Source organism: Choloepus didactylus, chromosome 9 (assembly GCF_015220235.1).
Source record: "Choloepus didactylus isolate mChoDid1 chromosome 9, mChoDid1.pri, whole genome shotgun sequence".
Classification (NCBI taxonomy): domain Eukaryota; kingdom Metazoa; phylum Chordata; class Mammalia; order Pilosa; family Megalonychidae; genus Choloepus; species Choloepus didactylus.
The window spans coordinates 107,544,863-107,563,062 of NC_051315.1; the positions used below are offsets into that span (position 1 = coordinate 107,544,863).

Here is an 18,200-nt window from a genome sequence, read left to right on the forward strand (position 1 = left end):
AGAAGGACACAGAAGTGAAGAGTATTAGTAAGGGAAACTTAAAGGAAAAAAAGAGGGAGAAAAAATAGATCTGACAATTAAAAACCAAAGGTGACTGGCTCAAGAACTCCCTTCCCAATAAAAACTTTGAATGTGAATGGATTAAACTCTCCAATTAAAAGATATAGACTGATAGAATGGATTTAAAAATATGAACCACTGATACGCTGTTTGTGTCTCTGTGACACAGAGACTGAAGGTGAAAGGATAGAAAAAAATATTCTACCCAAGTTGCAACTAAAAGAAAGCAGGGGTAGCTATACTAATATCAGACAAAATAGACTTTAAATGCTAAGATGCCGTAAGAGATGAAGAAGGACACTACATATTAATAAAAGGGACAATTCACCAAGAAGAAACAATAATCATAAATGTTTATGCACCCAATCAAGGAGATCCAAAGTAGATAAGACAAACTGGCTAAACTGAAGGGAGCAACAGACATTTCTAAAATAATAGTGGAAGACTTCAATGTACCACTCTCCTCTATAGATAGAACAACTAGACAGAGGGCCAATAAGGAAATTGAGAACCTGAACAATATGATAAATGAATTAGACTTAACAGACATATACAGATCGTTACATCCCAAAGTACCAGGATATATATTCTTCTCTAGTGTTCATGGAACATTCTCCAGGATAGATCATATGCTGGGGCACAAAACAAGTTGTAATAAATTTTAAAAAGATTGAAATTATTCAAAACACATTCTCTGACCATAATGGAATACAACTAGAAATCAACAACCACCAAAGAACCAGATCTTTCACAAATATATGGAGGTTAAAAAACACACTTCTCAACAACCAATAGGTAAAAGAAGAAATTACAAGAGAAACAGGTAAATATCTAGAGAGAAGGAAAACAAAAACACAACATATCAAAACCTATGGGATGCAGCGACAGTGGTGCTGAGGGCAATTTATAGCTATAAATGCATACATCAAAAAGCAAGAAAGAGCTAAAACCAAAGACTTAACTGAACAACTGAAGAGGCTAGAGAATGATCAGCAAACTCAGCAAACTACCCTAAAGCAAGTAGAAGACAAGAAATAACAAAGAATGAAACAGAAATAAATTAACAGGAGAACAAGAAATAGAATAAATAATACCACAAGTTGCTTTTTTGAGATCAACAAGATTGACAGAACCTTAGCTAGACTGACAAACTCAAAAAGACAGAAGACCCAAATAAACAGAATCAGAAAAGCAAATAGGGTAATTACCATGGATACTGAAGATATTAAAAAAAAAAAACACATAAGAGGATACTATGCCAACAAGCTAGAGAAGGAAATGGACAATTTCCTGGAAACACATGAACAACCTAGACTGACCCAAGAAGAAATAGAAGACTTTAACAAACCAATCACAAGCAAAGAGATCCAATCAGTCATCAAAAATCTACCCACAAATAAAAGCCCAGGGCCAGAAGGCTTCACGGGGGAACTTGACCAAACTTCCCGAAAATAATTGACACTATTCCTGCTTAAATTCTTTCAAAAAATTGAAGAAAAAGAAACGCTACCTAACTCATTTTATGAAGCCAATATCACTCTGATACCAAAACCAGATGAAGATACTACAAAAAAAGGAAAACTATAGGCCAATCTCCCTAACAAATATAGATGCCAAAATTTTCAACAGAATACTTGCAAATCGAATCCAATGGCACATTAAAAGAATTATACACAACTGAGTAGGGTTCATTCCTGGCATGCAAGTGTGGTTCAACATAAGAAAATCAATTAATGTAATTCAACACACTAACAAATCAAAAGGGAAAAATCAAATGATCATCTCAATAGATGCTGAAAAAGCATTTGATAAAATTCAACATCCCTTTTTGATAAAAACATTTCAAAAGGCAGGAATTGAAGGAACCTTCCTCACTATGATAAAGGGCATACACAAAAAAAACCCACAGCCACATAGTACTCAAAGGTAAGAGGCTGAAAGTCTTCTCCTGAATGTCAGGAACAAGACAAGAATGCCCACTGTCAACACTATTATTCAGCAGCGTGCTAGAAGTTCTAGCCAGAGCAATTTGTCAAGATAAAGACATAAAAGGTACCTAAACTGGAAAGGAAGAAGTAAAACTCATTATTTGCAAATGATATGATCTTATCTTTGGAAAATCCTGAGAAATCAACGACAAAGCTACTTGAGCTAAAAAACAAATCCCGCAGAGTGGCAGGATACAAGATTAATGCATATAAGTCAATAATGTTCCTATACACTAGTAATGACCTAACTGAAGAGGCAATAAAAAAAAAAATTCCATTCACAATAGCAACTAAAAAAATCAAGTACCTATTAATAAATTTAACCAAGGATTAAAAGACCTCTACACAGAAAATTATAAATTGTTACTAAAAGAAATCAAAGGGGACCTAAAGAGGTGGAAAGATATTCTGTGTTCATGGACAGGAAGGCTAAACATTGTTAAGATGTCAATTCTACCCAAACTGATCTACAGATTCAAATGCAATTCCAATCAAAATTCCAACAACCTACTTTGCAGACTTGGAAAAGCTAGTTATCAAATTTATTTGGAAGGAAAAGGGGCCTCAATTTGCCAAAAACATTCTAAAAAAGAATGAAGTGGGAGGGCTTACACTTCCAGGCTTTGAAGCCCACTTTAAAACCACAGTGGTCAAAATAGCATGGTATTGGCAAAACGATAGACATATTGATAAATGAAATTAAGTGGAGAATTCGGAAATCCACTGAACTGGGACAGAACAGTCTCTTCAACAAACGGGGCTGGGAGAACTGGATATTCATATCCCAAAGAATGAAAGAGGACCCCTACTTCACACCCTATACAAAAATTAACTGAAAAATTAACTCAAAGACATCAATACAAGAGACAGCACAATAAAATTCTTAGAAGATAATATAGGGAAGCATCTCCAAGACCTAGTAATAGGAGGTAGCTTCTTAGACCTTATACCCGAAGCACAAGAACAAAAGAAAAAGTGGATAAATGGGAACGCCTCAAAATCAAAAGCTTCTGCACCTCAAAAGACTTTGTCAACATCCTCAAGTAATTTAGGCAGAGAATAAAAATATATATGCAGGGCCCTCCCTACCCCTTCCCCGAAGAGCCAGGGGAAAATGCAGAAGTGTTGGACTTCCTCACCTGGATTGTTGCTGATGTTCTCACAAATATTGAGGACTGGCAGTTTGATGTGCCGAGCCCTTATGGAACTCATTACTGCAAAGGAAACTAAAACAGCTTATAATTGCACCTAAGAGTCTCCCCCTGAGTACCTCTTTGTTGCTCAGATGTGGCCCTCTCTCTCTAGCTAACCCAACTCAGCAGGTGAACTCACTGCCCTCCCCTCTACGTGGGACTTGACTCTCAGGGGTGTAAATCTCCCCTGGCAACACAGGATATGACTCCTGAGGATGAACTGGATCCAACATCGTGGGATTGAGAACATCTTAGTGACTAAAAGGGGGATGCAAGATGAAAGAAAGTTTCAGTGGCTGCGATCCCAAATGGATTCGATGAGTGGGCTCTCTTACACACTATATAGATAAGCCTTTGTAGGTTTTAAGGTACTGGAATAGCTAGAAGTAAACACCTGCAACTATCAAACTGCAACCCAGTAGCCTTGACTCTTGTTAAAGACAATTGTTTAACAATGTAGCTTACAAGAGGTGATAGTATGATTGTGAAAGACTTGTGGATCACACTCCCTTTATCCAGTGTATGGATGGATGAGTAGAAAAATAGGGACAAAAACTAAATGAAAAATAGAGTGGGGGGGATGATTTGGGTGTCCTTTTTACTTTTATTTTTAATTCTTATTTTTACTTTTTCTGAAAACTTCTCAAAAAATAGATTGGGGTGATGAATGCACAACTATATGATGGTACTGTAAACAGCTGATTGTACACCACAGATGAGTGTATGATATATATATCTCAATAAAACTGAATTTTAAAAAAAGACTTTGTCAAAAAGATAAAGAGACAACCAACTCAAATGGGAGAAAATATCTGGAAGCCATATATCTGATAAGAGACTGATATCCTGCATGCATAAAGAAATCCTACAACTCAGCAATAGTACAAACAGCCCAATGATAAAAATGGACAAAAGATATGAAAAGGCATTTTTCCAAAGAGGAAATATAAATGGCTAAAAAACACATGAAAAACATGTTCATCTTCACTAGCTATTAGGGAAATGCAAATCAAAAGAACAATGAAATACCATCTAACACCAATAAGAACGGCTGCCATTAAACAAACAGGAAACAACAAATGCTGGAGAGAATGTAGAGAAACTGGAACTCTTATTCATTGCTAGTAGGAATGTATAATGTTACAGCTGCTATGGAAGACAGTTTGGCAGTTTCTCAGAGAAGTAGATATTGAATTACCCTATGATCCAGCAGTTCCACATCTCAGTATATACCCAGAGGATCTGAAAGCAGTGACATGAACAGACATTTGTACACCAATGTTCATAGCAGCATTGTTCACAATTGCAAGAGATGGAAGCAATCCAAGTGTCCTTCAACAGAAGAGTGGATAAACAAAATACGATATATACATACAATGGAATACTAGGCAGCAGTAAGAAGGAACAAGGTCCTGAAGCATATGGCAACATGGATGAACCCTGAAGATACAATGCTGAATGAAATAAGTAAGACACAAAAGGAGAGCTATTGTATGTTACCACTACTATGAACTCCCCGAACAATGTAAAATCAATGTCTTTTAACGTAGAACACTGGGGACCTAGAGATAGACAGAAGCTAGTGAATGATAACCTAATATGTCCAAATAGTTAATGACAGTGAATTTAAAAGTATGAGAATGGATACAGGTAACAATTGTTTGGTAATGGGATTACAAGTATCAGAGCTGCACTGAAGGCGAACAGGACTGAAAGGGGTTGTTTAAAGGCATGCATCCCACAGATCAGCACTACAAATATAGATCGGTACTTTCATTATAATATTTCTAAGGTATGATACTGGTACAGAGAGTTGACAAAAGAATAGTATATGGGAAAAATCTACCTATTGCATACTAGGAACTACAATTAATAGGAATACCTTACTAGTACTACACAAATATTAGGGACACATAATTCAAGGCTGAAAAGAACTATGGGGTGTTTTGGGTCACGAGAATTGTTTAAAATGGAGAGTGATTAGGATCGTACAACTAAGTGATGGTAATGTGAGTACTGACTGATTATTGTAGACATAACATATGCTACATGAAATGAGGAACCCCATACTTTATAAGTCAAGCCCTCGATCTTGAGGCTTGCTTGGGTGAAACTTATGGTTGTAAAGAGAAGGCTGAGCCCACCAATAATCACGCCTAGGAGTCACCTCCAGAGAACCTCTTTTGTTGCTCAAATGTGGACTTTCTCTCCCTAAACCCAACTCTGCAAATAAATTCATCACCTTCCTCCTGATGTGGGACAGGACCCCGTACGTGAGTCTCTCTGGCAAGGTGGGACATGGATTCTGGAAATGAGTTTAAGAATGCCTTTTTGACCAAAAGAGGGAAAAGAAAGACAACGAAATAAGGTTTCAGTGGCTAAGACATTTCAATTAGAGTCAAGCGGCTGTCCAGGAGGTTACTCCTATGCAAACTTCAGTCAGATATCCCAAGTGGCCACAGTATGATAAGCCCAAGTCAACAGTACTTCCGAAAACCCTAAAGAATACCCACTAAGTTTATCCTTCAGAAACTTAAATCCTCCAGAGAGTTCCTATGCCAGCTAAGTCCCAAAACCCAGAGGCAATAGCCTCTTCAAGAACATCAACCAGTTGTGTCCCCGTTTTTCATAATGTCGACATCCATTTTCAACATGAACAAGTTAGGACAGTCACTGCCTAGACATCCCTGAAGATCAGGAAAGTGATTAAACTAGAGGAAGGGGTAGCAATAGACAAAATAGAATTTAACAAAAGATTATAAATACTGAATCTTTATATAATTTTCTTTTTCTTAGTTGCTAAGGTATTAGAATAACTAGAAGAAAACAACTGAAATGGTAGAACTTTAACCCACAACATTCTTTGAAATTTGCTAAATACTTGTTAAATTACACTTGGAAAGTTATCACTTCTATATGTTATATTCCACAATAAAAAAAAAATACACTGGAATATGGTGTATATTTTAAAAATATACATAAAATCCCACTGGTACCTGCCATCCTGAGGTCCCATTCCCTTAGCTCTCCCTTTCACTCACAAATGTGTCAGTCACCCTAATATTAAATATTTTTAATAAGTAATTTTTGAAGGAAATAATTTATGGATGTTTTTGTTTTCTTCTTTTGATTTATCTGCATTTTCTGAATTCCGTACAATAAACATGTAATTTGTGTAAAAAAATACACTGGCATATTAACTTACAATTAAAAATAAACAAAAAAAAAAGTGAGGGGAATGGATAATGACTTTAAAGCATCTTATTATACTTACTTGTGTACCTGATCCAAATAAACTACATGAGAAAAACAATAAGAAATGTCCAATTGTTTAATGTATAAATGTTGCATAAATGAGTCAAACACCTCAAAAGTCAAAATGGGCAAGAGAACTGCTGATTAGTGACTAATTATAATAGTCTTCTATGTAAGTCAGATATGCCACATAAAAGTCATGTGCCTCTGACTCAAAGAGTTTTGTTATTCTGTGTTCTATTCCCGTTCTATTCCCTTTCCTCCAAAGCAAAACAGTATCTAAGTAACTGCTGATATCTTCTGTTATTTAAGGTTTCACCCCTTCCACCTGACTTTCAAGTGTTGAGTTTTGAGGTTCAATATCTAGGCATTCTTTTTTATACCTTCTTCCCTTCTCACTTCCAGAAGTACACCTTCAGCTACCATCTATATGCAAATGAGTCACACATTTCCACTCCTACGTAAAGTCTCACCTCTAAGCTCCCTACCTGCAGACCCATAATTCCACTTATAACACTACCTTCTATGCTATGGGAGACAGTATTTAAGGGTATTCAATGTGCTTGGCAAGTTTCTCTGACAGTCGTAACTCTATATAACACGAGCTGTGTTACACCTACAATGGGACTGTACATGCCATGCATGGTTCTAGATCTAAGTCAGAGGGAAAGACCTGTAACTTTTGCATCTGCCCTGAGAGCTTAGTCACTATTTATTATGGGTAATCAACCCCACAGTACAGGACACTGAAGAGGAAACTCTGCCCAAGAATTGCTTAAGCCCTCTACAAGAAAACCCTATGAAATGCAAAGTTGATTTTGGTTTCTTCTAAAGGAGGGAAAGCCAAGCACACATACACACACACACACACACACACACACACACAAACATTCAAGATGAAAATCTACATAAACTACACATCCAATCAATGAATCTCACAAACATAACTGAGCAAAATAAACACACAAGAATACATACTGTATTATTCACTTATATAAAACACAAAAATGGGCAAAACAAATCTATGTTGATGGCAATAAGGATAGTAGTTAACCTTGGTGGGGAAGAGGTGGTAACTGAAAGGGAGCAAGAGCGAGAACACCAAAAGTGCTGGTAAGGTGCTGTTTCTTACCTGGAATATGGGTAAGAATTCATCAAGCTGAATACCAATGATTTGTGCCCTCTTCTATATATGTGTTAAACTTCAATTAAAAGTTTTAAAGAAAATTTTATATCCCATGGACACTAATGATTATGGAATGTTCAGCCTGGAGGGAGCCTTTAAATCCAATTAATCTTGTTTCCTCCTTTTATAGATGCAGAAACAGAGTCCCAGGAAAGTTATACGACCTGCCCTTTTTAGGAAGTAACCACTTGACCCAACCAAATATTCTTCTGTTAGGCTATTAATCACTCTGCGATTTGACTCTCTTAACTCCCTGCCTATCTGACCCACTCCCCATCTACAATTCTTTTTAGCATATTGACATTTGCTAATAATATCCAACCTGGCTCTGTCTATAAAAATCTATGTAGGTCCAATTCAAATGCCCGTGAAGCTTTCCACCACTGGCCCCACCTAAGCACTCTTCTCTGCATTCTGTTGGCCTTCATCATAATTTACCCTGACCTGTGTGCACATTTTACCCCTTCTAAGTAAGCATATGCTTCTTAAAAGAGTAGAAAAATATTTCACTGTATCACCACTAATGCAGTGCCGCAGCAATTCCTTGTCCTAATGAATAACCAGTGCCAAAGCAAACCGAAAGGCATAATAGTCCCATTTAAGGATCACGAGCCTCTGAACATTAGACTCCTGAAGAAAGATAGAAACTGAATCCTGGGGTCAGGATATCTACCTTTCATTTTACAAACTACAATGCCAGGCTTTGCTCTAAGTACCTTAAAAATATTCTCATTTAATCCCCCACAACAACCTTATGAGATAGAAACTACTACGAACTCATTTTATAGATAAGGAAAAGGTAGCAAACAAACATTAAATAATGTGCCCCAAATCACAGAGCCAGGATTTGAATCTAGGAAGTCTGACTATAGAGTCCATGCTCTTAACCATTATGCTATGTCACCTTTAAAAACAATATAAATCATGATATCCTTTTAAATAATAAGAGGTAATTCAGAAAGAAAAAAAAGTCACCCATCCTAAAAGTTAAAAGATTACTCTCTAACTTTTTGCCAAAAGTTGATTAAAAAAGCCCTTGAGGGTGACAGTGTGATTGTGAAGACCTTGTGGATCACACCCCGTTTATCTAGTGTATCGATGAGTGGAGGAATGGGGATAAAAACTAAAGGACAAATGGGGTGGGATGGGGGGATGATTTGGGTGTTCTTTTTTCACTTTTATTTTTTATTCTTATTCTGGTTCTTTCTGATGTAAGGAAAATGTTCAGAGATAGACTGTGGTGATGAACGCATAACTATGTTATCATACTGTGTACAGTGGATTGTATACCATGGATGATTGTATGGTGTGTGAATGTATTTCAATAAAACTGAATTTAATAAAAAAAAAAAAAAAAGCCCTTGAACTCCAAGTTACAATTGTCTATAGATGCCAACCCCAGCCCCCAAAAATATTCCAAGGGATATCTAATTATTTTACTTCACAAAATAGTGTCATATGACACCTGGGTTTGTACACTGTAGCTCCTATTATCATTTCCTGCTTCCTTTAGCAACACATTATTACTGTGCATTCTGCCAGCCTCTCAAATGATACGGTCTTCCTGTCTCATTTTTCCAAGTCTTTAAATAGCTTCTATTGGGTGTGAAACTTGGACCGAACACAAATGTCACATCTGGCCTCTTGAATAGTTTCATCAGCATCACCTTGAAGCCATACTCCTGTTAAAGGTCAAGAAAGGACGCCCTGTAATGTAGCTGATCCACCCTCACCTGCTGCAAAATAGATCCAAGGTGCTACACATAACAGATGACAGCTGCAAGCTGAATGTAAGAGTAATCACGGTAACCACTAGCCGACTGGGTAGAAATCTGAAACTCTGTAAAAGGACATACTGACACACAATTTAAAATAATATGACACTGCTTTGAACGGTGGGTAACAAAAGCAAGAAACAGACCATTCCAAGTTGCTCCTTGCAAGCAATAATGTCAGGCAGCTACTAGGAAAATGCAGGGTTAGAAAGAATGTTCTTTTTCCCATGAATAATGTGCAGCTGGCCATACCTTATTCACTACAGACACTGCCAAACTTGCAGAGACACCAAGAGAGGAAATCAGTATGATTTTTAAACATTAAACAAGATGTGCTACAAAATTTTTCACGGAGGAGGATCTTTACACTTAAGACATTTTACCTGTTAAAAGAGAATTGTTAAACTCTGGCCTGGGGGCCAGCAGCCTGATTTTGCAGGCCCCTTGAATTAAGAATTTAAGACAGCAGAGCTTAAAATATTTATTATCTTACCCTTTAGAGAAAAAAATGCAGGACCCTGTTAAAATATGCATTCAAATAAATAGTTAAGAGTTAATCCATCACTGGTTCATATATTAATTAAAAAAAAAAAAATCACTGGAGTTCAGTATCATTCACCAGCCAAGTGGATGAGCAAGATTAATTCTGAACCTGGTTACCGAGGTCTACCTTAAGTCCTTTGACCTTTATTGTCTGCTCACTTCAGTTAGAAACTGGCAAACATATTTGGTAGTGGGTAAAAAAATTAAAGTGGCTTTATTAGATTTCAATTATTTGTGCTACCCTTTGCATTCCTCTAACAGTTTCTATATGTGACTATTACAGTACTGCTAACATTCCATAAGCATTTGAATACCTATTTTGTCTCCCCCAAAACTATTCAGAAAACAGACTACACCTTTTTGTATTTTTATATTTATTATTTGTCAAATGCTTATTCTATAACAAACACGATGCTGAACTGTTTACATATATAATTTTACTTAGCCTCTTCCCTCCCCTAGAGTACAAGGTCCTTAAGAATTAGGATTTCTTTCTGCTTGTTCATTAATGAATCCCCAATGCCTAGAAAAGTGCCTAGCATTTTGTAAGTGCTCAATAAATTTTTGTTTATTAGTAAATCCAAACGAGAGGATGAATTGAACACCATTATTACTCCATTCTGCAGATGGGGAAACTGAGGCAAAGAGGGGTTGAATAACTTGACCCACTCAGTAATGTCAAGAGCAGGAACTTGAACTCAGGCAGTCTGACTCTATAGTCTCAGTGAAGCACTACGCTGCCATATGTAGATGCACCACCTGAATTTCTAACTTTCATTAAACTGACTATCAAGGTGTGACTACAATTGCTTCCATTATTGCAAATAGCAGTGTCAGGTTTTAAATTTCATATTTTCGGATGGACGATTCATGTGCTACGGGGGAAAAAAACACCATTCAAAATGTACTCATTCGAACAAAGTGTCACTTTTCTAAGGTGTGTAGTGATGCCATTTTGTCACATCCTTTAAAATATTTGTAAAACAAAACGTGGTAGATTGAATTATGCCCCCCAAGAAAGCATATGTTCTTAATCTTAATGTACATTCCAGTAAAACCATTTGTAAATAGTATCTCTGAATAAGGTGAGTCAGGGTGTAGACTCATTTGTGAATAGCGTCTTCTAAGATCCTATTTAGGAATGGCCCAACTAAAGTAGGGAGGGCTTTAACCTGTAGTATTGGAGACCTTATTAAGAGGAAGCCACAGGGAGAGGGGCCAGAAGTCAGTAGAAACTGTAAGAGCAGGCACAGGAGACCAAGAACATTGCTAAGAGATGGGAGTCAGAGATGCAAACCAAGGAACCCCAAGGACTGCAGCAAGCCAGCACCAGAATGTTACAGACTTTGGGGTGAAAGCACAGTCTTGCCCACACCTTGATTTGGGACTTCTAGACTTCCAAACCATGAGCTAATAAATTCCTGCTGTTAAGCCAACTCACTGTGTGGTATCTGTCATACTAGCTTGGCAAATTAAGACACAAAATATTAGTGAAAAACTCTTGTGGCAGTAAGCCCTTTTCATTTTTAAAGAAAATGGTGAAAAGAGAAATATGCACATAAATGACATAGCAGTTAAGTTCCGCAAGTTGGAAATCAGAGAAAAAAATCAAAACAAAACACAGTCCAAAAAAAAGATATAAATGAGGGGTACAAGCAGAGAGAAACCCCACAGAGTGATCTTGATGCAGAAATACTGACCTGTGCATACAGTAGGTGCTCAATAAATACTTTTGAAGAAAATGAAAAAATGAGAGATGCCAAAAAAAGCTATAAAAGAACTAGGAAGAGCTGCAGGGAAACGAAAGATTGGGAGCATCAGTCATGAAAATAAGATCTTTGGATGGAATGAAAATCCAGAACTGAGAGGACTTCTAGGTTGTAACAATAAGGAAGAAAATAACAAGCAAAATATGAAAATATTATCTATCAGAGCCGTATATTCTTAATCAAAGCTGGAACGCCAGGTCATACAGTCTTTGGCCAAACCCAGGAAATGAGAAGCTGAATGAGAAATAACATAGCTGTGCCCATCATACTGCCATATACAATCACCCAACAAAGTTCCCCAACCCTCGCAAAAACAAACAAACAAACCTGAAATGAGGAAAGGGTCAAAGGGGATCAGCTCAACAAAAAGTGACAACAGGCTCAAACTTAAGGGGGCCTCTCGGGCAGCACTGTAGCTGTCAGCACGACGTTAAGGAATTGCCTTCCTCAGAATTATCCTGGGCCCAGTAAAAAGTGCAGCTGCCTCAACCCCAGCCCGCCCTACAGATTCAAATTCCGGAGGCGGGGCCAGGAAGCCGCAGCAACCATACTCCTAGGCGATTATTCCGCCCGCTAAAGTTCGAGATTGTCTTTTTAACAGGTTATCGTGCAAGATGAGGCTACAAAGCCAGCCAGAAAGGATCCAAATAGGGGACTGGCAAAGAGGGGCAACTTAGGCTAGATCCCTGAACAGGAACTACCTCTGCACGCAGGCCCAACTGCGAGGCGGGACAGGGAGGAAACCTCAAGTTTGAAGATGTCCCCCTCCACCCAAGACAGGCGCGATCCCTGCCCCTCGCATTTACCCTCACGGCATCCCCCCCTTCGAGGGTCCATCTTTACCAACGCGAGCAGCGCAGCAGCTTCTCCAGCCGGTCAAGCGCGGCGCGGCTGTGGGCCCAGGCCCCGCGACCCGCCGGCTCCATGGCGGGCGCGGGACGAGGCTGATTCCCGGAGCGGACCCTAGGCGGCCGGTCCCCAGGCATCGCCCCGCCTCCGCGGGAAAGGCTCCTCGGAAAGGAAAGCCGAGTGGGTTTAGGCAACGAACGAGACACCCTGGGCTGGAGACCTGACCCCCAGCCGGAGCGGCTCCTTTCTCTCGGCCCGCGGGACTTCTAGGGGGCGGAGTGAGCGGGAAGGGGTGAGCGCCAAGGGACGGAACCCGTGGTGCCGGAGTGGGGGGTGGAGCTTGAGACTCGCGGCGCAGCGCGCAAAAGCGCGGCCAAATCCCCGCGCGCGAGACGGGACGGGGCTGGGCCGCGAAGGAAGGCCCAATGTCTAGGCAGACCAGGCCCTCGGGGCCTGGGAACGGGGCGGGGTGGGGCGGGGCCTGGCGAGGGCGCCTGAAGTCTGCAGGAAGGGGGCGGGTCCCAAGAATGCCCCCCTCCCGCGGGGCGGGAAGCGGCGTGGAGCGGTCTGGAGAGAGAAATCCAAAAACAAAAGCAAATCCTTGCTTTCAGGAGCGGAAGCGAACTTGACCGTTGGGAAAAACACAAAACAAAGAAACCTTTAGTTTAGCGTTTTCTGTGAAGAGTGCTCCGCTGACTGTTGGTAAACCTGGAAAAGCTTTGCTCAGGACTTGGAAGTCGCTTAGTTTGTAAGCGCCTTAAAGTGCCAGGGCTCTCCATTTCTAAGAAAGTAACTTTTTCTTTCCTTTTTTCATAGTTCTAGAGTGTAAATGCCTAGTAAAAATGAGGAAGGTTTCTAGCTAATTATAGCAAGTTACGGAGACCTGCTCGAAGGCGTATTGAAGTCCTGGTTTACTTTTAAGATATGCCTGGAATATAATTTCCAGAAAGCATTTGTTGGCTAAAGACTATTTTCCTCGTAAGGATCATTCATTGATCACTATTTTATACCCCTTCGTCCGCTCACCGGCAATCCGATCCATTGACAAATCCAACCCTCCCTCCCCCACCCGCACCCCACACACTTTTTCTCAAATCTGCCCACTTTTCTTTCTCAACTTTGCCACAGTCCCGGTCACCATCATCCATACACAAATTGCTGTTGAAGCTTTCTACCTAGAATCCCTGTATCCACCCGGCGAACCTCCAAACTTCAGGCTGTACTGCAGCCATCTAAAACATTTCCAAAGACAAAACTCAACATGGCATTCCCTGTAAAACTCTTCAATGGTTTTTCCCAACTCTTAGGATAAAGACCTAAATAATTAGCAAGGCCTACAAAATTCTTATCTACCTCTTGTAAAAACATGACCAAGTCATCATTCCCACACCCAGCAGGCTTTCCTTCAGGTCATTGAAAACCCCTACATCTTGTTGCCTCTGAGATTCTGCACAAAGATTCCCTTTGGAAACTGGAATCTTCTCCTCCCCAGGTTAACCAAGTCGGTGCTCAGTATTTGTTGAATGATTGGACTGCATACATTCCAGGCCTTGCCCTTAGTGCTTTCCTCCATTCCCTTCTCTAAACCTCAGAGGAACCCTATGAAAAGGTTATTCCTATCCTTTACAAGGGAAGGCAGTAGTAGTTCAGAATTGTTAATTTACTTGACAAGGGTGGAGGTACAGATAATGACAGATATTTAACCTAGATCTCTCCCATTCATATTTAATGGCTTCATTGAATTGTGGAGACTCAAGGAGTCTGTGACTTGTCCAAAATCAAACCCTTGGTTAGTAGAAGTAGAATGAGTAAAAATAAATAAGGTCCTATAAGGTGTTCTAACTAGAGTGGTGATTAACATTTTGAATCAATCAAATATTGAAGGGGCACTTCCCAAATACGGGTTCGTTGCTCGGCACAGCTGGTAGAAATCACACTAAACCCAGCTGAAGAGGAAAAGATGGTTTATTTTACACCAGCGGAAAGCAAGGGAGGTTTTCCCAAATCTGCTTCCTGGAAGTGTTTCTCCAATTCGGTTTTATACCCAGTGTCAGAGAGAAAGAGAGATAATCATTCAGCTAACATGCAACAAGTGGGATAGACTGGGAGGTTTGGGACTGTCTCCCAGTGATTCTTTAATTGGCTAAACCCATTAGAGACAAAGGGAGTTAACTATTTTAGTTAACATATAACAGGTTTGGGGAACTTCAGTAATTTATCTCCTGTATTCTAGGTGACACCCAGGAAAGGTGCAGACTTTTGACATTTACATATGTTTCCAGACCTTACATTAACAACTTGCTCCTTTTTGAGAATAAGTGCTACCTTTATAGCCTGTTTTCAGTTTTAAGGTTACATTTTAAGGTTACCTTACAATTTCCTGCTTGTTTACAGTTTTTTAAGATTATCTTTTCAAAGTCACTGTTACAATATTTTTTTAAAAGCTCAGGAGCAGCCAAGAAATTAGTCCTTGGTTATTAACCCTGTCAAGCCATTGCTTACTCTTTTTGGAGACTTGGAGAAATCAAACTCTAAAAAAGTTAAAATGTTAAATAAAATTTCGAGAAGTTCCATGGTGTATAATGGAGTAAGGTGGGGATTTCAGGAGCCAGAGAGCCCTAATTCTAGTCCCACTTCTTCCATGTGTGATTTAAGTCAAGTCATAAACTCTCTGAGGCTTAGTTTCCTTATCTGCAAAATGGGGATAATTTCTTTTATAGGTTTGGGGGATTATTAAATGATGTAAATGTAGATTACCTACCATCATAATCACTCAATAAACAGTGGCTAATATGAAGATAATGATTATATTTGTATATGTGTGTATTGTATGTGTGTGTATATAGCAGTATGTTAATGCTTTACTTCCCAAAGAGTAACATTTAAGATTTTTATCAGATGCTTTTTTATGAGAGCACAATTTTAACTATGATCAGATTAAATGATAATTTCCCATTTTGGTAAAGTATTTTGAGAACCAAAAAAGACTTTATTGGCCTATTTATGCAGTGCTATTAATGTGGGTATAATGAGTTATCTCTCCTATTAGTTTCTTCTTTTCCATTTCTCTGCCATTATCCCAGTAACTCTTCCCAAGCCTCATGAAATTCTCATTTGATGGTGGCCATAGTAAACTCGTAAAACAAGAATAAGCAAGGTTACTCACCCATCTGCAACTTCCCATTCCATTTCCTTCCTCCTAGCCCTGCTCTGCAACAGCTCAAGTTGCTGGTGCTTTGCTTTTAGTGGAGATGGAATATGTATTTTTGAATCAACAAATTTCAGCCCTTGATCCTGAATTTCAAGAACTACATCCTTCTCCCATGTCTGTCTGTCTGTCTGTCTGTCTCTCTCTCTCTCTCTCTCTCTCTCTTTCTGTGTGTGTGTATGTGTGAAAGATAGACAACCTATCTAGGATGAGGTACAATAACAATGTGTAGAATTCTGGAACTCTGCTCCCAGAGAAAAATTTCTCTAGGGAAATCCAGTCCACCAATACGACTTAGGGCATTAGCAGTATCCTTTCCTCACTTTAAAAAGGGAGAAATGGTATCTTATTTCCCTTTCAGAATTCCCCTGCAAGGACCTCCTGTGTACATAAAATTTTAGGTTTGTTGCTCCATTTCATTCCTAGTCTATTCTCTTCCAATTAAGCAGTATACCCAGGCACCCTAGGATCTCAAAATTATTCATCCCATCCCAGTATAACACTCTGGGCTTGGGGGGATTCTAAGGCATACAAATTAGCTTGCCTTAACCTGTTTACCCAGCCTTCTTTCTCCATGGCCCCTCCCACCATTGCCCTAATTACCATCTGTAGTACTTCTATACTCCAAAGACATCTCCAAACTAGACCTCTTTCCTCATCTTTGGATGCAGTGTAATGGTTTGTTGAAAACAAACAATTTTTTCTTCTGTTGTATTGTGAAGTATTTTACGAAATAGTGAATCTTTCTCATATTTACTTGGCTAAACATATGTAACAGGAAAATGAGATATCCACAATATCCAGACCTGCCTCCTTGGGAATGTGAAGATATCTCACAATTTAGACTGTTACAGTAATTCTTCTCTGCTATATGTAGTATCAGACTACAATAATGATAACTAACTCTACTTGCATAGCAGTTGTCTTAGTTTGCCAGGGCTGCCCTAACAAATACTGCAAATTGATTGACTTAAACAACAGAAATTTATTATCTCACAATTTGGGGGGCTAGAAGTCCAAAATCAAGGTATTGGCAAGCCATGCTTTCTCTGGAGTCTCTAGTGTTCTGATGGTAGCTTGCTGGCAATCAGTCTCTGCCTCTATCACATGGTGATTGGTCTTCTTCTGTCTCCTGTGGCTTCTATTGCCATGTACAAATTTTCTTTGCTTATAAAGACTCCAGTCATGTTGGATTAAGGCAAACCCTGATTCTATTTGACCCCATCTTATAGGATCTTCAAATATCTCATTTACAAATGAGTTCACGCACACAGGACCAAGGGTTAGGACTTAGACACGTTTTATAGGGGACATGATTCAATCCCCAATATTAGTCTTCTCTTCTTAAATATACTTAAGGTTAATGGAAATAGAGCTAATAATCTTTCCCCTAATGCATGCTTCTCTCTCACAAGCATTGGGATCAACCACTTTGACTCTTTTGAATGTGTTCTCTTTGTCATATTAAAATTTTGTTTACAATGACCTCTGTGAAGTCTAGGGTTCCCCCCCCAAAAAATGTAACTTGAAAAGCAGTGATATGGAGCAACTGAATATAGTAATTGATGGAGTGGAACAAACCATCACATCATCTAAGAGTATGGTGTCTGGGCTCTACACTTGACTGTGATAGCCTTCCTATGTGAAAATGCTATTAACCCAAGTGTTCTGGTTTGCTAATGCTGCCATTAAACAAAATACCAGAAATGAATTGGCTTTTATAAAGGGGATTTATTAGGTTACAAAGTCACAGTTCTAAGGCCATAGAAGAGTCCAGACTAAGGCATCAACAAGATAATACCTTCACTGAAGAATGGCCAATGGCGTCCAGAACACCTCTGCCAGCTGGGAAGGCATGTGGCTGGCATCTGCTGGTCCTTTGCTCACAGGCTGTGTTTCAAAAGGCTTTCTCCAAAATGTCTCTGGGTGTCTGTCTTAGCAACTCTGCATCCTTGCTTCTTTCTCCTAGGACATTACTCTCTAAGTGTCTGGGGGTCGTCTCTTATCTTCTCCGGTGCAAACTCTGGGCTTCATCTTTTAGCTAGGCAACTCCAAACATCCTTATGTCTGCTTCTCCAAGCATCTCCAAGTATCAGCAAGCATCTCGGTCTGTGTTCCCTCTTAGCTTCTCTCTTAAATACTCACATGAATTAATCAAGACCCACTCTGAATGGTTGGGGCAACACCTCCATGGAAATAGTCTAATCAAAAGTATCACCCACAGTTGGATGACTCACATCTTCATGGAAACACTCAATCAAGAGGTTCTATCCAACAAGATTGGGTTAAAAGATCATGACTTTTGTGGGGGACATAATATATCCAAACTGGCACATTCCATCCTCCTTACCCTCTTGGGGAGTTCCTTACCATC

The 18,200-nt window shown here is 39.3% G+C and overlaps 1 protein-coding gene across 2 annotated transcripts in view; it reads right to left on the minus strand.

Moving 5' to 3' along the window:
- Positions 1-12,911, minus strand: part of BARD1 (BRCA1 associated RING domain 1) — a 102,112-nt gene extending 89,201 nt beyond the window's left edge. Inside the window, exon 1 of one of the 2 annotated variants that reach the window (XM_037850128.1) lies at positions 12,613-12,883. In XM_037850128.1, coding sequence (XP_037706056.1) covers positions 12,613-12,755 — 143 coding nt within the window. In that variant the 5' untranslated portion in view covers positions 12,756-12,883. Of the gene's footprint in view, positions 1-12,612 lie in introns of both variants that reach the window. The other variant, XM_037850134.1, reaches the window with a different exon arrangement.
- Between the last annotated feature and the right edge of the window lie 5,289 nt (positions 12,912-18,200).